The sequence below is a fragment of the Equus caballus genome, chromosome 14, assembly GCF_041296265.1.
Source record: "Equus caballus isolate H_3958 breed thoroughbred chromosome 14, TB-T2T, whole genome shotgun sequence".
NCBI lineage: Eukaryota > Metazoa > Chordata > Mammalia > Perissodactyla > Equidae > Equus > Equus caballus.
The window spans coordinates 24,833,799-24,859,868 of NC_091697.1; the positions used below are offsets into that span (position 1 = coordinate 24,833,799).

Genomic DNA, 26,070 nt, shown 5'->3' on the forward strand with positions numbered 1-26,070 from the left:
AAGCCCTGTACCATCTCTCAGTTAAGGGGTGTTCTCTTGGCCCTCAGCAGGGCAGGGGGAAGTGCTGCCCCAGGCAGCAGCCCTTGGCCAGACAGATGGGGCTTAGAGGAAACATTCCCCACGTCCTTGCCTCTCCGTGGGCTGACTCCGAAGCGTGTTGCATCCGCATCCCCAGCATTCCCCAGGGGACTGAGCCCCAGTTGGTCACAGCAGTAATCAGCTCCAAGGTGCAGCACTCACTGGCTTCTTCCCTCTTCTGTCTTGAGCCCCCACTCCCTCCTGGTGCCTCCTGCCACCACCTCCAAAATACACTACTTGCTCTCAAATCCTTGTCTCAGGGCCGCCTCTGGGGGAACCCAACCTGAGAATACTGTCACATGCTTTTTCTGTGACTCCTGAGACTGCGATTTTCTTCCTCGCTTTGTCGGTGCAGTGTCTCACAGTGACAGCTTTTCAGATGTGGAACCCTTCTTGTATTCCTGGGTAAACCTTTCTGGGTCATGATGTTGGTATTCACCTCTGGTTTCATCTCGCTAGGATTTATTTATTTTTTCCTCATCTATTTCATAAGTGAGAGTAATCTGCAATGTTCCTTTTCTATGCTTATCTAGTTGTAGTAAAACTCATCTCATAAAATGGGTTGAGTAGATTTTCTTTTTTTTCTGTCTTCTTAAAGAATTTATATAAAGGGAGAAATTATTTGTAACGCCACATAGACCTGATGTCTTTCAGTGGGGGAGACTTGATTATGGATTCATTTCTTTATTGGGTATTAGTTTATTTAGGCTTTTTCTTTCTTTCTTTTTTTTCTTTTTTGAGGGAGATTACCCCTGAGCTAACATCTGCCACCAATCTCCTCTTTTTGCTGAGGAAGACTGGCCCTGAGCTAACACCTTTGCCCATCTTCCTCTGCTTTATACGTGGGACGCCTGCCACAGCATGGCTTGACAAGCGGTGCCATGTCCGCACCCGGGATCCAAAGTGGCGAACCCCGGGCGGCGGAAGCGGAAGGTGTGCACTTAACTGCTGTGCCACCGGGCTGGCCCCTAGGCTTTTTATTTCTTACTGAAATTATCTGTATCTTTTACAGATTATTTATCGTTTATATATTTATATATCATTTATATTTTCTTCTAGATGATTACTCATTTCATGTACATTAAAATTGATTCAGATAAATTTGTTCCAAATATCATTTAATGATTTCAGAATCTCCACAGTACCTAATAGCATGCCCCTATTTTCATGGTCTCTGGTGACTATGTTTCCTCTCTCTGAGTCTTTTTTGTTGTCTTTGACCAGTCTTTTCTAAGTTATTTCAGAGAAGTCGCTTTGCTTTCTTGAACCTCTCTGTTTGGTTTCTGACAAATTTACCATTTACAGTTGGTTAATCCCCACTTCACGCCCAGCCCCTGGCGACCGTTAATCTACTTGCTGTCTCTGTGGATTTGCCTTTTCTAGACATTTCATATGAATGGAATCATCTAACGTGTGGTCTTGTGTGTCTGGCTTCTTTCACTCAACATGTTTTTGAGGGAACCTGCCCATTTTTGTTTCTCATTTCGTTGTTTCTGGAGCTATCACAGAGCCAGTCACAGAGTCCTGGGTGGCTTGGAGCCCGCCTGGGGACAAGCTGGGCCTCTCACCCCCAGACCTACAGCTTTGGGGAAATCAGAGCCCGCATCTCCCGTGGGGAAGCTTCCCCTTTGTCCCCCTACCCCCTTTGCCGAGCTGGTCACATGAACTGAGACTAATGAGAGGCCTGCCTTTCAGCGTGTCCTGGGCGGGTGACCGTGGGCTTCCTCAGCGAGAGAGAGTCTGTGCTGCATGTCCTCCTTTTAGTGATGAAGACCCTTCGCAATTTCCAGCGCTCAGTAAGCTGCAGGGACCTTTCAAACCGCTGGGCAACCCTTAGTCAGGGCACTCTCGGCGCGGATCACCACCCGCATCCCAGGCTTCTGGAACTGGCTTGGCAAAGAGCTGACAAACTTACAAAGAGCTACACTTGGTGTTGCACGCTGCTCAAGAACGGATGAGAACACTTCAGCACTGACGTTCGCGGCGGCGTGGGGCCTATCGGAGTGGACATTCGCTGAGGCTCGAATTGATTTTCAGGGAGAGTTGCCATAATATGCTTTGCAGGCTGCCGACCCGCCAGCACTCTCCATTTGGAACCCACCTAGTAGATTCAGAAAAAAGTGTCACTGTGTCCCGGACGCAGGCAGCAACAGCGGCAGCCAAGCGAGCCGAACGGCCCGGATCACGGGGGTCAAACGAGACCAGTTCTATCTGTAGTGAGCTCGTTTTTTTTTAATTGGGAAATTAAGAATAAGAAAGTTTTTGCTTAATTGAACATACATCTGAAGGTCCCTCATGAAGTATGTGATAAGTAAGTCCCAAGGGAGCTCTCTCTCCCAGCCCTGTGATGCTGGCCGGCTTGTGGGTCGCGGCGGGGGAGCCCCTGGAGGCAGGACCCGAGCGGGGACAGCCAGGCCTCGGGGAGCGAGCGCGGCCGCAGGGGCGCGGCGGGTCGGGCGCTAGGAGGCAGCAGCGCGCCGAGGAGCCGCGTGGGACCCGCCGGCAGGACGTGTGGCCGCGGCTCGCGCCCTGGCCCGCCAGGCGTCCCCGCTGTAGAGTGGGCGCGGGCCGGGCAGCGTCGCGGGGGCGTCGGGCGGACCTGACGATGAAAACCGCTTCACCTTCTCGGCCCTCGGACAACAATCACGGGGCGCTCGCGAAAACCCAGCCCGCTTCCCCGCTCGCTCCCACAGGAATGTTGGGAGCCACGCGGCGCGGCGGGGCCCCCGGACCCGGGACGGTCCCGCCAAGGGGTCCCCCAGCTCCCCAAAGCCCAGCCCACGGCTCGCGGGCGCGCGGCGCGCGGGGGACTACAGTTTCCAGAGTGCCCTGCGGCGCCGGGCGGGGCCGGGGAGCGCCCGCAGCCAATTACGGGGTCTCCGGGCGCTGCCGGGGCGCGGCAGGTGGAGCCCGGCCGGTGGGCGGCGCGGGATCGGGTGGCCGGAACGCGTCCCGGGGCTCGCAGGCGGGGCGGGAGCGCGGCGCGAGCGGAGCCGGCATCGCAAGGCAGCCCCGGGCTCGGGACCGGGCGGGGGGCGGGGACCGCGGTCGCCTGCGCGGTTCCGGGTGCACGCAGCCCAGGGCGCACTTGACCGGAGTCGGGCTGCGGGGAAGGGCGGGTCTGCGGCGAACCCCCGAGCGCCGCGCCGTCCTCCGGGCCCTCCTCCTCGCGGCCGCCCGAGCCGGAGCCGGAGCCGGAGCCGGAGCCGGAGCCGGCGCCACCTCGCCCCCGGCTCGCGCGCCCCCGGCCATGGCTTTCGCCAATTTCCGCCGCATCCTGCGCCTGTCTACCTTCGAGAAGAGAAAGTCCCGCGAATATGAGCACGTCCGCCGGGACCTGGACCCCAACGAAGTGTGGGAGATCGTGGGCGAGCTGGGCGACGGCGCCTTCGGCAAGGTTTACAAGGTGAGGGCGCTGGGGCTGGGTGGCAGGGGCGCGTGGAGCTGCTCCGGAAGGAAGGGGCGCCGGCCGCGGTCAGCCCCGGCCCTGGCTCGGGAGGGCGCAGAGCGGCTGCCCGGCCCTGAACTCGGGGTTTCGGGCGCCTGTGCTGGTGACCCTTGTTCTTCGGGGGGACCCTCACTTAGCCCAGCTGAGTAACTGCGCACTGGGCGCCCCCTCTGGGCACGGCTGCTGCCCCCAGCTCAGTTTCTCAGCACTTCCTGTGCGCCCGGCACTGCGCTCGGCGCCGCAGGGGGAGACAAAGGGGCGCTGATGGGAGGTTAGCATCCGAGATGAGGCATCCGCCGTAAATCTGTGATAGTAGGTACACTTTCTAAGGGAGGCCACACAGACGCTCTGAGAATGCCGAGGCGATGGGGACAGAGAAACTTGGCTGCGTCTGGAAGAGTTGGGACCGGTGGAGTTGGGGACACACCTGGAGATGAGCCAGAGACGGGAAGGAGGGAGGCTCTAGATGGGGTTCGTCTTGGAAGGTGGGCTGGGGCTGGCAGAGGCGGAGGCCGGGGCCTCGTGAGTCCTGCGCTTCGGGGGGTCAGATTTGATTCTGAGGGTGAGTCACAGCTGGGGAGTGTCCCAGTCTGCAGTCACCTCTCCCGGTGAGGAATAAGGAGGCAGAGAGCTTGTGTGGAGGGGTGGGTGGGGCAGAGCGGGATTCATTTTAGACACGTTTGCAGCAGGTCGTTGTCTGATTCCTGCCCCTGTGAACTAAATTCTGAGTTCCTGGGTGTACTGGGGACCCAAACACTAAGCACTTGACTCCACCCTTTTCCTGATCTCTCCTTTCCCCCAAGAAACCCTTTACTGAGAGAGTCCCACATGCTAAGCTGCTGTATACCTCCAAGAGGGTGCCTGCTTACAAAGCCACTGTCCTCCTCCCAGGGGCTCCTGTAGAGTGTAGACTACTCTGACCCCAGGATTGCCCTCTTAGGAGGCCGGGCCCCAGGGAGGGCTTCTCTAGGCCCGCCTGGTCCGGACTTCCTCTCTCTGCCTTGAAAGTGGTCTAGAGCCTGGTTACCAACGTGCGGTCCCTCGAGGAGCAGCATTAGCATCCCCTGGAGCTGGTTGGCAATGCAGAATCTCAGGCCCCAGCGCAGATGCACTAAGAGTCTGCATTTTAACAAGATCCCCAGGTGATTGCTAAGCACATCAGAGTTTGAGAAACACTGCTCCAGAGGCAATTTTGAGACCTGCCAGGTCCATCCGGGTGCCTGTTTTGTTACCTCACCACCTCCCCTCTGAGCGGCACTTCCTCTTGTAGGGTGCACTCCCCGCTGGGCAAAGGTCCTGTTGTTGGAGAGGTAGGCTCCGTGACACCCGCCGCGGGCCCTCCGGCTGCCTTGATTTGCTGCCCTTCTCCTCCTGAGGGTTCTGCCCCTGTGTGAGGGCAGCCAGCACATTCTTCCCTCGGCACATCTTTGCTTTACCCTTCTCAGAGCTGCATCTTAGCGGCACCTGGAAACCATCCTCAGGCTTGTGGCTTCCCCTGGACACGCCACTGGTGTCCTTCCTTCCCAGGACAGCCTGCCCTCGAGATGTGCTCTGACCACAACGAGGGCAGCTGGACCCTAGATCAGCTCAGCACATCCTCCGCTTTCTCCAGAAGGTTCACTGTATGTTTTTAGTGCCTTCTGTTGGCTTACTGAGGTTTTTTCTCTGTTAGGGGCTGTTTTTCAATTGCAGGCTTGTCCCCCTCGCCCAATGTATCCTGGCTTCATATGGTTCATTTTCTTTCAAACCTAAATGCTTAGGCTGGTAAGATTTCCCCCTGTCAGTTTCGGTTGTCATTTCCGCGTGCTTTCGCCCTATAAAACTCCCTGCTGCTCTGAAAGTTTCCTACAAGGGAGCTTATCTGATGCACAGGTTGTCTCCCCGTTCTCCAGAGCACGTGGACCCTGTTTAAAGTGGGTCTAGTTCTCAAAGCTGTGGACTGCTCCACAGCTCCCCCACCCCCACCTCCGAACCCATGATTTTCTCATAATCAACACAAGGGAAGACTAGACCAAGAGAGCTGGGTGATGGTTGTATACCCGGACAGTTTATCATGTTACCTGCCTGGCCTTTGCGTGTGGCCCTCTGCTCTAACCCAACCTCTTGTTACGCAGGACGCTGGGGCCCAGGCAGAGGGAGGGACTAGAACGCAGGGCTCAGGGCTTCAGTTAACAGTTTTCTTAGTTGCCAGCTGAGGAAGACCCATCCCTGTCACTCACACTCCCTACCCTGTTGAAGTGCCACTTCCTGAGCCCCTTGCCGCTGAGGCTGAAGCCGGTGTTGCTTTTCTAAAGGCTCTCTAGTCAGGGACCATAACTCCCTTCCGCTTTGTTGTTCCTGTGTGGCCTCTGAGGCAGCCCAGGCCAGAGTTCCAGCTAGGTTTTATGGCTCGGACCAGAACTTCCATTTGACATGGCGCCTGGGGCACCATGGCGGTGAGCTGGGGAAGTGATGGCCAGCACCGTCTCCTCTCCTGTCCCAGAACTGTGGTCATTTCTCCTGGCAGCCTGGGCCTTCCTGAGGACTTCCCTGGCGCTGGAAGCCTTAGAAATCCCAATTTGTCAGCCAGTTATCAGGAGGACTCTGATTACAGATTTCCTGAGGAGAATCTTGCAGAAAGTCAAAGCCTGAGCATTAGCGATCTCAAGACCGGGAGCCCCCTTCTCCTCTTCTGCCTGAAGCCGTCAGTTGGCCTCGGGAGGGAAAGCAGAGGGTAGGGTTGATTTTGTGCAAAGCCAAGCTTGTTCTCACCTAATCCTCATGCGATTGCAAGTTGATTTCCGAAGAAAATCGTTTCTAGTTCATTACTGGATACAAAGTAAAGTTCACAAGCTATATGGTTTCAAAATTCTTGTCCTTAAGAATAACCTCGATTCTGAACACAAGCTGGGAAGGGCAGGAAGCGTTTGATACCATGTTGAGGGGAAAGAGCTGCCTTCAGCGGGCACGTGCAGTCACAGCAGAGGGTAAGACAGACTCGCGTGCCACCGTAGACGGGGTGTGCGGCCTGAAGCGTTGGCTTAGCAGCCTGAGATGATTTTTCTGCTTCTTGAAAGTTGCTCTGGTTTTCCTCTTATGTCATCCTTAAGTTTTTAAAAGGTTTATGATTTTGCAAAGTTGCGAGTATATACAAAACATTTTTTTAATTGAAAAGAAAAAAAAAAATCCCCCTAAGTGCCATCAATTGCTTTTGACATTTTGATGTATTTCCTTCCAGACTTTATCGATTTTTATGGTGAAAAAATATTTTTTAATTGCAGGGTTGAAATCATCCGTATCTACAGTGTTTTATGTTCATTCCTGAAACCTCTTCCCGTTATTCTCGATGTTTGGCGCACACCTACCGCGATGGCTCACTGCTCCCCTGATCTTAATCTTATTGAATATTTAAGTCTCCTCTTTTTTACTATTAATAAAGTTGATTAAACGCTTGTCACGTGCCAGGCGCTGTACTAAGCATTTTACACGTTACAGTCAGTTCTGCCATAAGGTAAATGTCTGTCCCAAAAACCCCCAAACTGAGTAAAATCCCTCAGTAAGAACCAGAGGCCTCATGAGAAAAATGGAGATAAGGACACAACATGCAAAAAAACTTCGTCAGGAGCACATTACAAAAAAAAAAAGATAGGAACCTAAAATACCAGTAGCACAGTTTTACGCAAGTTTTGCGGATAAGAAATACAAAAACATTACCCCAAACAGGGCGCTGTGCAGTGGAAAGGGCGTTCGGGGTGGTCGTGGCGGTGGGCGCAGGAAGGGTCTCGTTTCCAAAGGGTGGAAGGAGTGTCGTCTGAAACGTGTGGCCGGTGGGGCCCCGGCTGCGGCCGGGTGTGGCTGACAGACGCGCGAGGTGTGTGCTGTGCCATCTGTGAGCTCCTGTCCCCGGGTGCAGCTGGGTGTGGGTTTGTGCGATCACCTCGTGTTTCTGGCAGATAAAACTGCAGATAAGCAGACGAGAGTTGAACATCTTGATAAAATTGCTCCCTGATAACCAGCGGTGTTGGAACAAAGGTGGTGTTTTCAAAGTGTTGCGGCGGCAGAGCTGACCGCACAGTGACGAACAGCCTTGCTTGCAAAGCTCTTTTTGTATTTTAAATCAGTTTTTAGACTAGACTCCCAGAAGGGAAATCCTAGGTTGAGGGTGATTTTTGAAAGAAAATGAGCTAAGTCAATAGAAGCCCTCTTTGCCCCTTGCTGTCACCAAGGCCAACCCGAGAGTCCTCTGTGAGCCCCTGGGAGCCCCCACCTTGGAAGCCCCTGCCCTCCGATGGGGACCTCTGGGAGCCGTTGTTGACCGGCCTCCTTCATTTGCCGCATCCTGCCCTGCCGGCCCGGTTCGGACGAAGCAGAGGTCCCGGGAGGCAGGACCCGGTCCAGGCCCGCCACCCCGCCAGCCAGGGCCCCTCTTTCACCTCCTCTCCTGCCAGAGTTTACAGCCTGGTTTCCGCTTCCTCGGGGGCTGCTGAGGTCCCGGCCCCCTGCGCCTCCCCTCCTCCTCCGGAAGGAGGTCTGCCCCCAGGCAGTAACCTTATTTCCGCTCAGCCTGGTGTTTTTAAATAGAAGTCTATGCTATTGTGAGTGGTTCCTGGCTGGTCCTGAAACCAAGGTGGTCCGAGCTTCCTGGGGATGTCGCTCACCTAGGGGGTCCCCTTGGGTGCCGACCGGCCCATTTAGCCTTTGCCACACTGAGACTGTTTCTGGCTGGCTCCAGAGCAGGCCGGGGTGAACTGAGCTAAACAGCCAACCAGACCCCACCCCGCCTCCATCCAGGCCCCCCCGGACCCCCCCCTCGCTGACCAGGGGGAAGTCTCCAGGGGCTGCCCCCCCCACGGCCCCCAGAAAACAGCTCTGGGTGGTCACTCCCAGTGGCATGGGGTGGTTAAGGGGAGAAAGTTGAGGCTCAGTAGGATCCAGGTTTCAATTCCACGCAAGTGACCTCTTCCCCCTCTGAGCCTCAGGCTCTTGTCTGTGAAACAGAGGTGATAATTGGAGGATACTGGAGGGCTACAGGGAGCGAAGGAGGTGTGGGCAGGAAAGGAAGAGAGTTCATTATTGTTGATGCTCTAGGTTCAAACAGAGAAGGCCCTGGCCAGTACTGCAGCTTCACTGGGGACAAGGCAGACAGACTTCAGTGTTGGGAGCTTGTCGCTTCTACCAGGGCTTCCCCACCTTGGCTCCAGTGACATCTGGGACAGGTGGTTCCCTGTTGTGGGGCTGTCCTGTGCCTTCTAGGATGTTAGCAGCATCCCAGCTTCTACCCAGTAGAAGTACCACCGGTGCCAGTACCACCTACCCCTTTAGCCTCTGGCTGTGACAGCCAGAAACATCTCCAGACATTGCCACATGTCCCCTGAGGGGCAGAAGCACTCCAGTTGAGCGGTTCGGCAAACAGTATTTGTTCACCTCGGTGTGTCAGTCAGGTCCCTGGGTGTGTCATGAACAGCTCGGGCCTTGCAGCCAGACAGACTGGGGTTCGAATCCTTGCTGTCCCACTGAGCAGCTGTGTGATATCAGGTGAGAGGCTTGTCTCTGAGCCTCAGTCTCCCCATGTGTACGTGGGGCTGAGTCTGGTACTCAACCCACAGAGCTGTGTGAGAATGAGACGAGTAGCTCTCACAGAGGGCAGAGCAGTGGGACCACAGCAGGTGCTTGGGCTGGCCGGTGGCCTCCCCTCCTGCTTTCACTGTGACACAGGGGAGGGAAGAGCAGGGCCCTGTGGGGCTGAGGGGGCTGAGGCAGGACTAAGGCAGGGCTGGGGTGAGAGGGGAAGGCTCCCGCCGGGCAGGCCGGTGGCATGGAGGTAGAAGGCTGGAGAGAGGAAGCCGGGGCCAGGAGAGAGGCCGCACAGGGAGGCCCAAGGGTGCCAGGCGCTGACCCTTGAGCCTGGTGTGGCCTGTGGATGGGTCTGTAGGGCTCCCTTGGTGGCTGAACCAAATTTGAAGTGATTGCCAGCATTTTGAAATCAAGAGCCTTCACTCAAAAGCCCAGATTTCTGGCTTCTCTGGAAATATCAGGTGAGCCGGTACCCCTGCTACCATTCCTGCAGGACCACCTCCGTCTGGGCCAGCTCCGTCCAGAGGAGATGCAACGCGAGCCACATATGCGATTTGAACTTTTCTAGTAGCCTCATTCCAACAAGGGCAAAAACGGGAGAAATGAATTCTAATTGTATATTTTAGTTAACGCAGTATTTCCAGAGTCTTCTCATCTCAGCATGTAGTCAGGATAGAATGAAAAAGGGATTTAGTGCCCTTCGTCCACACTGAGCCTTTGAGACCGGTGTGGGGTGCCTGTACGGCACGTCTCCGTCAGGACCAGCCACGGTTCAGGGGCTCGGTGGTGACATGTGGCTGCTGTCCTGGGCAGTGCAGATCCGGCCTCTCCTGCTCGCCGCCACCTTGTGCCCTCCCCCCGGCCCACTCCGCACATTTCAGTTGCCTCCTCAAGCCTGGTGGTCAGTGGGTTTGGGAGCTGGGCTTGGCCTCGGGGGCTGGTCAGGGTGGGTCCAGATCTAGAATGATATTTGGGGACCAAGTCAAGAGGACATTGAATGCCAAACTGAGGGCTTTGGATGTGACAGTTTTGAGTTCAGCTAATGTCCTGCCTGCCCCAAGCCCCCAGGGCCTGACCGGGTCAGTCTCAGGTAGTGTTAGAGAGGAGCTGTCTTTGCATGGCCACCAGAGTTGGGGGGTGGCTTGCCCACACAATTAGGGGATGCCACAGCCAGGGTGGCCACTGATGAATGAAGGCTGGGTCAGCGTGGCCACACCCTGTGGCTGGAGCAGGCGGGGGTGGGAGGGGAAGTGACTGATGGGAGGCAGGCAGCCCGAGAATGAGACGTTGAACATGGGTGGGAGGCATGGAAGATTCCAGAGAACCAGGCCTGGTAGTCAGGTGGAGGAAAGAGAGCAGTGAGGGTGAGATGGGAAGGGAAGCTCACGCTGGCCAGGGACCAGAGGCGGTATGGGAAGTGCCTGGGGTGAGCGCCTGGCCCTCCCTCTTTGGGTTGTGTGGTCCAGGGCAAGGACTTGCCTGTGCCACCATCTCTCCAGCTGCACGGTGGCAACAGGAATGGTGCTCCTCGGAGGGTTGTCGCAGGATGAAATAACCCACGTAAATCGCTTGGTCCAGGACGCTGGAGAAGCTCAAACAGGTGTTAGCCGTTGGAACTATTAATTGAGCACCTCCTGTGTGTCAGGTGCTGTGGTTCCCAGGTGAACCAGACGACCTGGTAGGGCGTTGACTTTTGTTCCCCCCCATCTGTCCATCATTTATTCTAACTGGGGTTAGTATCCTCACGCCATACCTGGGGAAAAGAGGCCCAGAGAGGTACAGTGACTTGCTCAGGGTCACACAGCTTTTCTGTGGCAAGGCTAGGACTAGAACCCAGATGTCTCTGGCCAGGAGCCTGTGCCTTTTCTACTGTAGAATACGGAGGGGAAGACGAAGGGGCTTTTTGGGAGGAGAGGGTCCAGGGTCCCTTCATTGTGGTGCCTCCCTGCAGCCATGGCCTTTGTGAGCCCAGGAAGGTGACCTTCTTCCCAGGCCTGCCTCAGCCTCAGCTGGGTCTGAGCCCCCGGAGGCCAGGGTGGCCCCTCACGCGGAGGAAGTGGTGACGGGTGCTGGCAGGCCAGCAGAGGAAGTGGCAGGGGAGGGGGTGGGCCGCAGGGTAGGGAGGCTGGGTGCTCCTGGATACCGCCTGCAGGGCAGGGCGGGACGGACCCCAAAAGAGCGCCCTCCCTTCCCCTGTCCCCACTCCTCCCTCCCTCCACTTCCCTCACTCTTTTCTTTCTCTTCCTCTTTCTGCTTTCCCCTTTGCTACATTGTGTTTCTTCCTTCCCCAATAGCTTACTTATTTTTGTCTTACTAACAGGCTCTACCAGAGCCAGAATTCAGGCCCTGAGACTCGAGGGTTGGCCACCACTGGTGACTGAAGACTTAGCTCCAGCCAGCCTCTGTCCAGTGGGGGAGGAGGCGGGGCCGAGAGGACTTGAAGGAAGCACAGCTCCTTTCTGCCTCAGGACCTTTGCATTGCTGTTCCCCCACCTGCCACTCTCTTCCTATGACCCTGCACAGCCAGCTCCCTCTCATTCTCTGGGTCTCAGCTCACATGCTCCCCTTCGGAGAGGCCTGCCCTGACCACCCCTCCCTGACCATGGTGACAGCTCCCAGCAGATTTCCTGTAGGGCTCCCAGCACAAACTGGGATTGTCTTGTGGGTCTCCTTGTGTATTTTCTTTCCTCTCTGCAAGATGTAAGGTCCCCGAGGGCTGGGAGTCATTCATCTTCTGTGGATGACAGGCCCTGCTCTTGGCAGATGCTCGGTTGCCATATGCTGAATGAACGAATGAGGAGTAAGTGCGTGCCAGAGCCCGATTCCTCCCTGTCTGGGCAGCCAGGCACTGTGCTGATGATGCAGCCACTGGAATCAGTTCTGCGCTTTCTCCTGGCCTTACCGCCTGCTTGCTGTGTGACCTTGGGAAAGTCACTTCACCTCTCTGAGCCTCAGGATCTCGAGCTGTAAAATGAAGATCAAAATAGTGCTTCTGTCAGAGAATTTGTAAAGATTGAGACATGCGGTTAGCCCTTAACCTGGTGCCCAGTGTGAAGGAAGGAGAAGTGAATGTGACTGTTGTTGTCGTTGTGATGACCATTTATTTCTGCTGGTTGACTTGATTGTCCGGCGTCCTGAGGATTAACAGAGGCAGATTCCCTTGAGGCCCCCGGCCGCCTCCCCTTGCTTGTTTTACTGGAGGCTATTTCTGTAGAGACGCTGGTGTGTCAGCTTCCTGGGGACCAGCCTGGAGCTTCGGGCTCTCTCCCTGTGTTGGGAGGATAAAGCTGATTCGGCGACGGTCGAGGAGCCTCCGTCCCAGCCCTTGAGCCGCTCGCTGCTCGTGGGGGATTGGGGGGGAGGGGGGCAGTCCTGGCTGTGCGGGCCTGGTGGCGGGTCTCTCCGGGCAGCGGAAGAGCAGCGTCCACGGTGGAGGGGAAGCCGGCGCTGGCGCCCCCCCTTCGTGCCTTCCTGGAAAGCTCAGCCTGTCTCGTCTCGTCTCCAGCCCAGCAGCCCAGGCCCAGCTCTTGGCCCTCTCAGGCGCTTGCCGCCGTCAAAGCTGGCTTTGTCACCCTGAGGCAGTTTCCCCCCAGGGCTGGCCTGCCTCCCTGTTCTGCCTCGGGATTCTTTCCCCTCTGGTTTCCTCTGGGGACTCTGGCGCCAGGCTGGGGGCCCCCCCCGCCCCGAGCTCCTTCTCAAGCCGCCTCCTTCCCGAGCCCCCTCACTGCCCCCACCCCACTTTAAGGTGACGGGAACCCATCACTGGGGCCGAGGAGAGGTGGCCGGTGTGCTTCTGTTAGTGAGGAAACCGGGGCCCCAGGTGCCAGGCCGGCCTCCGCCCCGAGCCTCTGATCTGTGTGCAGGGCTGTCTGCTGTGGCCAGGGGGTGCCCTGCGGAAGACCCTCACCTCCCCCCCGCAGCCAGCCCCCCTCTGAGGCTCCCGACTCAGTGATGCTGTTCATCCCGCAAGTTCCAGCTCGGCTGTTGTTTTTGCTGTGTGGACCTGGGCAAGTGACGTCACCCTTCCAAGCCTCGGTTTCCTTTTCTGCAAAACAGGGATAATCCCTTTGACCAGCGGGGCGGACGGCGTCTTTGCAGCTGCAGTCTGCTGAGGCCAGTGCTCAGGGGCGCGCAGCCGGGACGCAGCAGAACTGGCCCGCGCTCCGCGGCCCGGCTGAATCGTGTCTGTTGTTGACGAGGCTGTGGGTGCCCGCCCGGGTGACCGTGAGGGTGGAGGGGGCCCGGCCCCTGGGAGAACCACCTGGCAGCGCGGCAGACAAGTCTGAGGCTGCTGGAGGCAGCACCGTGTGACCCTTGCAGAGTGGCCTGCTGAAGGGGGCTGGTCTGCCGCTATTCAAGAAGGTGCCATGAAGGACAGGTGTGCGGTTCCTGACACACTGCTGAAGGGAACGGAAGGTGACAGATGAGTGTACGGTCTCATCCCGTTTTCTCGGAGTGCGGAGGGGTGTCTTCGTGGAGAGAGATGTGCTGAGTGCACGTTTGCGGGCACACCACCCCAGCCCTGTCCCGGGCCTCGCCGACTGACTCTGCTCACAGCGGCCCGAGGGGCAGGAGCAGCTGGCGTCTTTACTGTACACAGGAGGAGAGTGAGGGACGGAGAGGTCGCCTAAGTCTCCTGGGGTCACACAACTGGGAAGGGTCAGGCACAATTGCCCCACAGGCCCGGCTCTGTCGCCCTGAGGAGTGGGGGAGTTGATGCTGAGAGCTGAGGCGAGTCTCTGGGATTATGGTGGTTTGGCTTCCTCTGGGGACCATTGTGTTTGGAAGCTTCTCTTGAAGGAGTGCGATTGCTGTTGGAATAATAATAAACAGCCCAAAGAGCACGGCTGATGGAAGACGCGGAGCAGCCGCAGCCTCTCCGGGCTCTGGGACTGTCTGGAAAGAAGGTGCTGGGAGCGCACGCAGCGTGCGGTGAAGACCGAGGCTAAAGCTTGCAAGGTGCCCACGTGGCGCGGCCACAGGAGGCCCTGGGTGAGGTGCCACCTTCCTCCCTCCCTCCTCCTTGCTGTTGGCCCAGGCCACCCGCTCCCAGGACTCAGCGCCAGCCCTCCTCTGAGTCCAGGTGGGCTGGGGAAGGTGGGACGAGCGGCCCCGGGAGGCAGTCCCACGTCACTTTCCCCACCTCGTTTGTCAGTGAAATGCGGGGTTGGGTTCCCATCACTTTTGAAGAGCCGAGATCTGAAGGCTCCCACATCCATCCCCGGCCAGACTGGACAGGTTGCCTGAGTTTTCAGCCAAGGCCGTGACGTGGCATCCTTGAGGCCAATTGTGTCTGGGTTTTGGTTTTTTCTTTGCTGGCCCAGGAGGATTTTGAAGATCGGCCTTCCCGTGCTGTGCCGGGCCGGCTTGCCAGCCTTCTCCTCCCCGAGGGAGAGAATATTAAATGCCCGTCTTTGGAAGCCATGTCACTCCTCTGCTTTGTGCTTCAGTAATCCTTGCCATCCTTAAATCTCCCTCGTTCTGAAACTCGGCCATCTGGTTTGTCGTTGAGCTGAAACTGGGCCTGGCGATTATGGGTCAGGAAGTGGTTTCTGTCCCCTTGGCAGGACTCATTAACTGTGTGTCCTGGCCCAGGCAGAGGCCTTGGCTTCTCCGAGGAAAGAAGGGCCATCTTCCAGAACTGGAGAACAGCTCGAGATTCAGGAACCTGAATACCTTGAGGAGAAAAGGGACTTCTTGTCACTTTCCTTTCTTCCCTTTTGTCGAGGGCATCATTTCTCTCTGCAGGGAGGCACAAACACTGATTCATTCATCCACCTGTCCACCCATTTACCCGTCCTTCCATCCATCCATCATTTTAAAATACTTATTGAGTGTATATTATGCCAGAGTAATAGATATATTGGTGAATAAGATAAACATGGTTTTAGGCTTTTGAAAACAAAATATACACAGTCCCAAGGGAGGACAGTGACAACCAGTAGCACCCTGGCTTACCCAGGGTGGCGTAGAAACTTTCTCGTGTGTCACTGGAGTTGCCCATGTCTCCGTCAGGAAATGGAGTCTAGTTTCCTGCCTTCCCGGGAGCACTTAGCTGGTTAGTGGTGGAGACAGAATTTGAACTGAGGTCCTGGGCTGTTTCCATTCTGCAAATTACTGCCTGGAAATTTGCCCATTTCTGAGTTTGCTGAGATGGGGACATTGGGTTGAGTAGGGTAGGTACCTGTAACAATAACTTTCTTGGCATCAGCCCTATCGCACAGTGGTTAAGTTCAGTGCACTCTGCTTCAGCAGCCCAGGTTGATGGTTCGGATCCCAGGCGTGGACCTACACAACTCGTCAGCCGTGCTGTGGCAGTGACTCACATATAAGGTGGAGGAAGATCGGCACAGATGTTAGCTCAGGGCTAATCTTCCTCAGCAAAAAAAAAAAAAAACCTTCCTAGGCTACAGGACAGAGGGAAGAGAGAGGTGGGTGTTCAGAGAAGCCAGCAACGAGGTAGCCTCAGTGCCTTCTGGGAAAAAAGGAAGACTCGATGGTTGTCTGTTCCCTGGACATACCTTTCATTCCTTGATCCTTCTCTCACTCCACCTAATTCTCTCATCTACCCATTCATCCTCCTCCTCACTCTCCCATCCATTTGTCCATCTGTCCATCAACCCATTTATCCATTTTGCCATGCATCTATCCAACCATCCTTCCATCCATTCATTCGTCTACTCACCCACTCACCCACCCATCTACCCATCCGCCCCTCTGCCTACCTGCCCACCCCACCCGTTCTGCCATCTTCCCATTTACCCACCCTGCCCCACTCCCACCCGCCTGCTGGCTCTTCTGAGCCAGGCTCTATGGGGAGACTAAGACAGTCAGCCACGGCCTTTGAGAGCTCACAGCCGAGTCAGGGAGAGTCTGTGAACACAGATGACCGTGCGTGGCACCAGGCTGTCTGTGATGAAAGCCCTAATAAGGTGTGAAGAAGTTCTTGGGGGGGATGGGGTTCTGGGAACCTTTCATGGAGTGGGCCGTGGTTGGGTTAGACTCTGTGGGATGTTTGAACCCAGGTATGAGGACGGCACCCCAGGTGGAGGGAGGAGCATAAAGAAAGGCATGGAAATCGGAAGCAGGAGAGCAGTGGCTGTAGCGGGGGTCGGGGCATGAACGTGGGGAGGTAGTGGAATCCTGGAAAAGTAGACAGGGCAGATGCCCAGGGCTGCGAGTGCCGGGCTGGGAGTGTGGGCTCTACCGTGTCAGCAGCAGGAGCCGCTGCGGGTTCGCCCAAGGAGTGTTTCTGGCTGAAGGCGGTGGAGGAGGAGACAGGGGAGGACAACAGTCCCACCCAGCATCTGGTGGGCAGGAGACCCTGGAGATGTTTATTCTCATGGGCTGCTGAGGGGAAAGAGCACTGGGCGGAGAGCCGGACCTGAGTTCGAGTCCTGACAGCCGCTTCCTAGCTGTGTGACCTGGGACGGGTCACCTTCTCTACCTGGGCCTTCATTTTCTCTTCAGCAGGAGGGGGTGGCAGCTCCCATGTGCACCTCGTGGCCCTGTGCTGGGCAGAGGCGGGTGTCGTGGTCCTGCCTCAAGGGGCCACAGGAGGCCTTGGCAGGCCTGTTCGTCCTGAGACCCACCAGGACTCTGACCTCTGGAAGGCCGGCCGTGGGGCATACAGCTCCGCTCTGAGGCTGGCTCATGCCTGGCAGCCAGGGCCGTTTGTGGGATCTGAACCCCAGGCCACAGTGGCTGCCCGTCCTGGCGCCACGTCTGCCGCCCTCAGACCACCCTGCTTGAATTGCTGTTGGGCTCTCCCCTGCACTAGCCGGTTCTGCTGTGACCCAGTTCCCTCTGCGCCACGTCTCCTCCCTCCTGAGTAGAGCCGAAGCCTTTCCTGAGATTGGCAACAGTTGTCACTCTGCAGGGACATCACAGCTGTGTATGTGGGACACAGCCCAAGCCCCTCCTCGGTTCCAGGGGCGTGAACTGCATTGTGTACATGCATGGCACAGCCATGCAGAATCAAGAGGACGGGGAACGTGGAAGTCGGTAGCCTTGACTGCTCCCTTCTTCCTGCGTTAGCCGGGCTGCCCCTCTGAGGTCGGCTGGGAGCCCTCCGCACGCCCTGCCTCGGCCAGGTGGCCAGGAGACCTCCCCAGCACGTGGTCACCACCTGAGGTTCAGCTTCCTGCTCCCTGGACTCAAGTCCTTTGCTTCTTCCTAGAAAAAGAAGTAGGCGTTTCTGAGCTGGGTCCGGGACTGCGTGTGTCCCAGCCGCTCCCTGGCCCCTCTGAGCACGCATTTTCTGCCCGGTTTGTCTTCGAGTGCAGAGCTGGCTTCTAGAGCTTTCTGCGGTACTGGGAGCGTTCTGTACCTGCTCTGTTCAGTATGGTAGCCACTACCCGTATGTGGTTATTAAGCCCTTGAGATGTGGTTGATGCAACTGGGGAACTAAAATTTTAATTTCACTTAATTGCAGGTAATTTAAATAGACACCTGTGGCTAGTGGCTACCATTTGGGACAGCAAGCTCTAGGTGGGTTCCTGAGGAGACAAGGGTGCCCATCTCTGGACACATTTAAGACAAGGTCAGGAGGAAGTGGTCACTTTCTGGGTGCCAACCCCAGTCTGTCCTTGCTGGGCCCCCTTGGGGGGAACTTAGTTCGCTTTTATAAACCACGTGCGTTCCTGTGCTGTGACTTCAGCCCTCTCTGTCCACAGGTGCACACGGTTTTCCCAAAGTTATAGCTTAGCTACAATTTTATTATCCTGCTTTGTTTACTTATTATTATGGCTTACTTATTTTTCCTCATTACTGTATTATCTTCCTATTTATCATTTTAAAGGTTGCTTCATATCCCACTAAGTTAATTTAACCATTGTCTTCTGGTGAACATTTAGGTTATTTCCACGTTTTTGCCATTATTGTGGACTCGGGTGAACAGGCTCCTAGTACGTTTCTTTTGTTATCTTTTTTGACTTATTTCCTGGCCTTAAATTCTCAGGAATGAGGGATCATAGGCTGAAAGGGTATTTTCAAGGTTCTTAAAACCTATTGCCAATTTTTGTCTTTAAAAGATTGGCTCTGTTTATATTCTTGTCAGTGATGTGTGGACCCATTTGACCACCAATTTTGTCGCCAACACTGGAGGTTGTCATTATTCCTTGCTTTTGTTCATTTAAAAAGTGTAAAATGATCCTCTCCACTTTTTTGCCAGAAGAATCCTGTGGTTTCTCTTTGCCTGTGGCCCATTAGTAACCATCCTGGATTATTCCCTCTGAGAGGCCCCAGCAAAGGTCACTTTGTGGGTCATGGTGTGCTCAGGAGTGGCCCTCGTTTCATGTGTATTGCGTGGTGAGGTGCTTCCATAGCTGTCTGCTCTCTGCTGGAACCCCTCCAGAGATGGGAGCTAATTTCCTTTTGGTGGCAAATGACGAGTCCAGAAGGGAGTTTAGTGGCTTACGTAATCAGAAAGTCAAAGGGTACATTCGGCCTTCAGGAACAGCTGGCTCCAGGTGTCCGCAGGCCCTCAGCACCTGCCCTCTTCCATTTGTGGGCTCTGCCCCCCTCGTCGTGAGCTCCCCTCGTCATGACCTCGTCCTCAGGCAGCCTCTCTGAAGGAGCAGCAAGATGGCTGCGAGGCCCTCCAGCCTTCCATTCTACCAGTTCAGTAGCCCCAGGGAAAGAAAAAGCTTCTCTCCTGATAACTTTAACGGAAACCACCCACTACTACCCTGTTGGCCTGCCTTGGGTCACATGTGGGTGGCTGGGCCTGGGCTGTGCACCTGGGCCAGGCAGGGTCAGCCCCCGTGACTCCCTCGCAGCACCAGCACTGAGAGTGGAGAAGGCCGTTCCCGAGGACGCTGGAGTCGGGGATCCTCAGGGGGAACGGATGCTGGCCGGGTCCCCTGCTGCCCCTTGCTGGGGTTCATTTCCAGGCCCCTGGAGGCCTTTGCTCTTGTGCTCTCGTTTGCTCTGCTCCGCGCGGGCAGGGTTCTCCTGTCCTGCAGCTGAGGCAGCTGTCCCGGAGTGGACCCTGGTTGCTGTGCTCACCTCTGTGGCCTCTTGTTTTCTCGTCCGCAGAGTGGGAGGGGGCAGTGGGGTTTGGGAGAGCCGGCTGACGTGCTCTCTGGTCCCGGAGTTCTGAGCTATCGGCTCTTCCCCTGGAGGAGGAGGCAGGGACACAGTGATCAGCCTCCAGCCAGGGGGGCAGGGGGGGCCCTTGGGGTTGTCCCTGGCCACTGCCACCAGCCCCTGACCACGCTGGCTGGGCCCCCTGGGTGGGGCAGGGCTCCGGGCTGGGCGGTCGTCCCCCCTCCTCCAGGCTGGGCCCCCGCCGCACAAGGGGGAGGATTGTTCCTGCAGAGGTGCCTGGGCCGGAGAACACAGCGGCCACTGTGTCTGCCCCCGGGTGTGGGCTGAGGCGTCCGTCCCTGCCGGCCAGCATGGAGGGCTGGGCGGGGCGCCCCTGTCCTTCGCTGGTCCCGGCCTTGCCTCAGCCGGTGGGGGAGACGGACGTCAGAGGCCACAGACAGTCACTTGTTCTTTATGCAACTCCTTGCCTGTCCACTCCCACCACTACCCTTAGCTTTCCAAGGCCACCCACTCCCCAAGGTGCCCTCACATCAGACCAAGGAGAGAGCATGGTATCATTTCCCCATCCTCCTACTGTAAGAGGGAAAAACTGAGGCCCAGACAAGACCTGGGCAGAATTTACAGGCACCTGTGGCAAAGCGGTTGGGAACGTGAACTTGGAAGTCACATAGGCCTGAATTTACCTGTTATCTCAGCCCTGTTATTTACCTGCTGTGTGAGCTCGGGCAAGTGACTTCACCTCTCTGAGCATCAGTTTTCTTGTATATAAAATGAGGCTCTTAATTGTAGTAGCTCCCTGGTATAAAGATTGAGGGGATCAAACAGTGGCCTCCCGCGCGCCCTCTGGCCTCTGCTGCTTCCTTTCTAGGCTCGGCTAGTTTCGTGTCCAGGCTCACCTTGGGGGCAGCGTGGCGCAGCCGCTCCGGGCAGTACATAGGGCTTGGGGTAGACTCGGAGTCAGGGCGGTTGTTCCGAGGCTGTGTTTCCTTGGCTACCTCGATGGCTTTCCTGTCCCTGAGCTGATCTCTGTGTTCTGATTGACCAGGGCAAGTCCCGCACCCGCTCCCTGAGCTGGCGGTGGGATCCGCTCCGTTGTGTTCTGGGGGCTGGGAATGAGGGTGGGCTAGAAAGGAACGGTCAGGGCTGGTGAGTGACGTTACAGAGGACAGTGACTGCTACCCAGCAACCCTCCCTCCAGGCAGAAGCCTCTCGTTGGCCAGCAGAGTGCCTTGAGTGTGGCATGTGCTCTGTACGTCAGGCTGAACGAGGGAGCGGGGAATCAGCTGATGGCTGGCAGCCTCCTGTAGTGAAGAGAGCACTGGACTGGGAGTCAGGACACCACCAAGCTCTCAGTCCTGGGGGTCCTGATCCCTCTGTGAGCCTCAGGCTGCTAATCTGGGAAATGGGCGTGATGGCTGCCACCTGCCTTAATGGCTTGTGGGCAGATTAGATTTTTGTAGTTCCACGCATGCTACTGGCTGTGGTTTTTCATTATCTTTAGCAAAGGGAGGGAGAGCAGGGGATACTGGTCACTTGCCAAGAAGGGCCTCTGGGCTCAGGCTCTTTCAGCCATGCAGGCTTGTGTTTGGATCCAGCCTTCACCCCACTTGCTATGTGACCTGAGGCAAATCGCTATGCCTCTCTGAATCTGTTTCCTCGTCTGTAAATGGGGAATGCTAATATTTATCTGCAAGGGCTGGGTGGAGGATGAAATGAGAAATTCCCTTTAAGGCCTGTCCTGGCACACAGCGAGGCTTGGGCAGTCTCAGCTGTTTTTATCATCAGCTGTTATTAGGTCCTCTGTGGCCTCGAGGTGATGGATTGCTGCCTCAGCCGGGCCTTGAAAGAGTTTAATTTTGGCCAAGTCACTTTGTGCGCCACGATTGCTGCTCACCCCTTTCTGGCCGGCACTGGTCTCGGTGAAGTCCAGGCGAGGTGCTGGGCAGCAGGTGTTCCTCAGCGTTGACACCGGGGCCTGGCCAGAGGCCCGGCCTGTGGTCAGCGCTGCCTTTCAGCGTGGCGGCCAGGCGGGTTTTGTGCGCTCATGGAGACGGTCCCCGCCGGGGCCTCCCGCACCTTCAGGAGGAAGCATCCCTCTTAAGGAAGCCCAGGAAGAGGCAACCTGCTCCTCCTCCACCATCTCTCAGGAGTGAGGGGTGGACAATTGGGGGGCGCCCTTTGCCCCGCTGCCCTCCCAGCGCTGCGCGGGCTGGAGCTGGGGAGCCTGGGGCCCGCTCTGTCGCCCCCCAGCCCTCCTTCCTCTCTGAGAAGGAGCGGAGCGGCCTTGACCTGTCCTGGGAGGGCGCAGAGGAGCGTGAGTGTTGTTCGACGCGGAAAGAAGGATGCTTCGACGGGCCTCCAGGGCAGGAGAGGTCAGCGTGCCGGGAAACGAAAGGGCGGGTGCAGAATCAGTTAAGGGTGTGTGTGTGTGAGTGAGTGAGTGTGAGAGAGAGAGCGGGACAGCGAGGGAGCAGGAGCCCCCTTGCTTACCTGACGCGTTGCTGAGGCGTTCTCAACCAGCTCTCAGAAGGTGGCGTGGGGCGAGGACCCCCACGTCGGCCGAGGGAGCTGGGGGCTTCAGCGCGAGGACCAGCCCGGGAATGGCCCCACGTGCAGTTCTGTGCCTGAAGCTGGTGCGTGGCCCGACGTGGACGGTTTCACAGACTCACTCGGAGAGACTGGCATTGAGGAGAATGTGGCGCCATGAGGCTGCTGGGCTCCAGGTCAGCCGCCGCCTAAGTCGCTCCTCATCAGCACACGAGAAAATAATAGCACCCCATCGCAGGGCGGCCGCGGAGATGTGTGAGCCACGTGGACCGCTGGCCCCTGCGGAGCGGGCCCTTGGTGACTGTGAAACCATTGCTTTCTCACTGCCTGGGGCCCTGGGGACTTTGTGGCTCCGTTAGAAGCATTTACCTAAACTGAGAATAAATTTACAATTGAGCGTAAAGTTGCCTGTTGGCATCCCTCCCTTGCAGAGTTTCCCTGGCGGGGGTTGGCGCGCCCTCCCAGGTCCCACCCTGCCTCACAGGCACACTGTCCCTGGCACAGAGGGCTGGGTCTCCAGCTGGACCTGGACCCCTGAGGCCGGGGCCGTGGCCCTGTCTGCATTGCAGGCGCCTGTGCAGGCCTGGCCCGGGAGTGCTCGTAGCGATCCGTGGGCCTCTGGTCTCAGAGGCTCCTGCGTCCTGGAGGTGACCGGGAGACCTTGTCCAGTGGTGGAAAGTGCACAGAAGCTTAGAAGGTCAAGGACCAAGATTCAGATTCTGGTGCCACTACCCTAGTCCCCTCTCTGAGCCTGTGGAGTGAGGAGCTGCAGAGGTGCAGCTGAGGTGCCGGCTACTATGGTGTCGCGGGAGGTGACGTGAATGCCCATTGTCATCCTTGGGCACCAGGCACGCAGGAGCAACTCGGCCATCAGTGTTCCCAGTGGATCAGGGTGCAGAGTCGTCCTGTAAGGCAGGAGTGGCTTGTCACTCTGTCCTCAGGAAGGCCCCACGATGGGAACCATCATGGCTGCTCGGGGAGCCCAGTGCAGCCATCTTCCTGTGCTTTCCGCTGGGCTGCTGCTCTCTTGTCGGGCGCATGTTGCCGGGGAGTGGGCTCTGCACACCGGGGCCCCGGGCAGCGCGGGGTGAGCACTCCCAGCAGCCGTCCCTCTGGGGGAGCCACAGGCTCTGCTCCGTCTTCCTGGACACCAGCTCACCGTGGGGGAATTGCTTGTGCGACTTATATGGTCATTTCTCTGTCGCTCTCAGTTTTAAAAATTGTGGTGAAATATACATAACATAAAATTGACCATTTTAGCATTTCTAAGTGTGCAATTCCGTGGCAGTAAGTGCATTCAGAGTGTTATGCAAGCGTCCCCACCCTCCATCTCAGAACTTTTTCGTCATCCCGAACAGAAACTGTCCTCATTGAACACTAACTCCTTACCCGCCCCCCCCCGCCCCCGGCCACCAGCCCCTGGGACCTCTGCTCTCCTTTCTGCCTCTGTGAGTCTGACGACTCCGGGAACCTCATCTAAGTGGAATCAAGCAATATTTGTCCTTTTGTGTCTGGGTTATTTCACTTAGCGTAATGTCCCCAAGGTTGATCCGTGTTGTGGCGGGTGTCAGAATGTCCTTCCTTTTTAAGGCTGAATGATGTCCCTTGATCGTGTGTACCACATTTTGTTTATTCCTTCATCGGCTCCTGGACAGTTGCTTATTTCCTCCTTGGGGCTCCTGTGGGTCTGCTGCTGTGAACGTGGGTGTCCAGACGCCTGTGCGCATCCCTGCTCTCAGTTCTTCTGCGTGTGTCCCTGGGAGGCTGCTGCTGGGCCGTGTGGTAGTTCTGTGTTTAAACCTTTTGAGAAACAGCCAAACTCTTTTCCACTGCGGCTGCCCCATTTTGCATTCCCACCAGCAGGGCACAAAGATTCCAATTTTTCCACATCCTCACCAACACTTATTTTCCGTTTTTAAAAAGTTATAGCTGTCCTCGTGGGTGCAAAATTCTCTCACTCTTTTTCGTCAAATAAGAAACAGTCATTCCGCCCAGGGAAATGCGTCGAGGAAGCACTTCCACTGTAATTAGTGGGCACTGACTTAAATAGCTTTTTCGTTTTGCTTTTAATCTATGTGAAATGATGCAAATAAGTGCACGAAACATTCCTAGTAACGTTTCTAAATAACAGAGAGAGAATGAAGATGCCTTTTGACACTCTCCCCATTTCAGGCTCCCCCCAGCCTGCTGTCAGGCAGTATCTTTCCAGCGTTTTCCGTGCATGTACATACGTGAGGGTTTATGAAAGCATAGTTCTCCGTTTTTTATATAAAAGTATCATACCACTTTTATTGTTGGGTGACTTGGATCTTTTACTGAACAACCCAACACGCTTCCCATGTTGGTGTTTGTAGCACCATGCCATCCTTGTATTTTTCTTTATCCCATAGTATGAATGTGTTGTACTTTCAAAAATTACTATTCTTGAGCACAGAACACTGCTTCTCATGCGTGCCCCTCCGTGCTGACACAATGGGCAGCACTGGCCATTGTCAAGAGCGTATCTCCTGCTTCAGCCTCCCAGTCCCCGTCTGGACATCCGGCCTCTGAGCTGCCTTGCAGGCCTCAGCTTCCTGCCGAGCCCGCCTTGCTGACTTTCTGTGTCTCCACTTTGCAGGCCAAGAACAAGGAGACCGGCGCCCTGGCCGCCGCCAAGGTCATCGAGACCAAGAGTGAGGAGGAGCTGGAGGACTACATCGTGGAGATCGAGATCTTGGCCACCTGCGACCACCCCTACATCGTGAAGCTCCTGGGGGCCTACTTTTACGACGGGAAGCTGTGGGTAAGCGCGCCCCACCACCTGCCCTCGGCCCCCACGGCCTGGTCCTGAGGTCCCCGGCTCTTTCTCAGTGTCTACTTTGAGGGCAAAGGCCGGGGTTAAGAGAACGTGAAGTCGGGGGGCGGGGGGGGCGGTGCTCCGGGTCCCCTGTCATCCCTTTCTGCAGAGCCTGCCCACTTTTGGGCTGGGGGCTGGGGTTTGGAGCTGGAAGAAACTACAGCTCTCCTGCCTCGCCTTGAATCCCGGCTCTGCCACTTAGAGGCTGGATAACTCCAGGCAGGTTCTTCACCCCTCCGTGTCTCAGTTTCCCCGTCTGTAAGGTGGGGATGATAACAGTGCCTAGCTTGTGGAGTTGTGATGGGGATTAAATGAGTTAATCATGACAGGTGCCTGGAAGAGTGCCTGGCACGTGAGGGCTCGGTGAGTGGTGGCTACTTTATTATCTGTGGTGGCCCCAGCGTTACTGCCACTGCTGCGGCTGCTGCGGCTGCTGCTTGGCGATCCCCTTCCATGGCGGCACGAAAGAAGGCGGCCCTTTACCAGCCCTGCATTCTCCAGCAGCAGCCTCGTATTTTCATGAGCCCGCTGCAGATGCAGCTTCCAGCCCCACCTTCCAAACTCAGCACCACCCCCCTTGACTCTAGAGGATTCCGGAGTGCCCCTGGTGTTCATAGGACAAGCTTGCCCTGCGCAGGATCTCCCCACGCACGTTCTCCCAGCGTTAATGCCTCTGAGTTTATAAAACCCAGACTTCCCAGAAGGTCCGTGTCTCACCACACTATTTTTCAGCCAATGTTTTATATGTAAAACATCATATTTATGTCCCTAAAACTCAGAACAACATTTGTAACAAAATAATGGGCAGGAAAAGTATCAAGTAAATTCTAGATGCAACCGGAAGGCTATCAGAATCCCATGTAGCTATTTTGCAAAGGTTGGGCATCGGCAGGGCCGCTCGGATGGCGCTGGAGCCAAGAGCCGCCCAGGCTACTGGGACTGCGCACAGCAGGGCTGTTAAGAGCTGTTGGTAAGTATTTGGTTGAGGAGGGGATGTTTCAGGCATTTTCCTTCTGTCACTACGGTTCACTTATGTATAGACAGTGTTACTATGTTTTAGTTACATTTTAGGAAATTAGTGGGGAATTTGAAGTTGCCATGTCATGCTTTACAATTTTTCCCGCTTGAAATAATGGGAAATAGACTGGTACCTGGCTTTTTTTTTTTTTTTTTTGCACAGAATACCTGATTTTTAGGAACAGAACTACTGACGCTTAACAGGGAAATCTGTGTCCTTTGAGAAAAGGACCCTGCTGTTTAAGGAAAGCAAAGGAGCGTTTAGAAACCACTGTCGAAGTTTATCCCTCTCACTTCAAGAAAATGAAGGAAGCCAGTGTCTGAGGGGGTAAGAGCTTGGCCCCCAGCCCTGCCCAGAGCTCTGTCCACTTCAACTGGCTCCCCGCCGCCGACGCCTGACAAAGGCCGGCTTTCCTTTGCCTGTTGAGGCATCTCCTTGGGGAGCCTCCTGGATGTCATTAGGGAAAATAAAACCACTGCCTCCTGGCTGTGGCTGCAGATTTCAAAGCCGTTCCTCACCTACTGTCTCCAGGCACCGTGG

The 26,070-nt window shown here is 56.2% G+C and overlaps 1 protein-coding gene across 2 annotated transcripts in view; it reads left to right on the plus strand.

Annotated features, from left to right (window-relative positions):
* The first annotated feature begins 3,011 nt into the window (after positions 1-3,011).
* STK10 (serine/threonine kinase 10) overlaps positions 3,012-26,070 on the plus strand; it is a 107,644-nt gene continuing 84,585 nt past the window's right edge. Inside the window, exons 1-2 of one of the 2 annotated variants that reach the window (XM_023617241.2) lie at positions 3,012-3,484; positions 24,294-24,458. In XM_023617241.2, the coding sequence (XP_023473009.1) occupies positions 3,329-3,484; positions 24,294-24,458 (321 nt within the window). In that variant the 5' untranslated portion in view covers positions 3,012-3,328. Of the gene's footprint in view, positions 3,485-20,981; positions 21,502-24,293; positions 24,459-26,070 lie in introns of those variants that run through there. The other variant, XM_070233897.1, reaches the window with a different exon arrangement.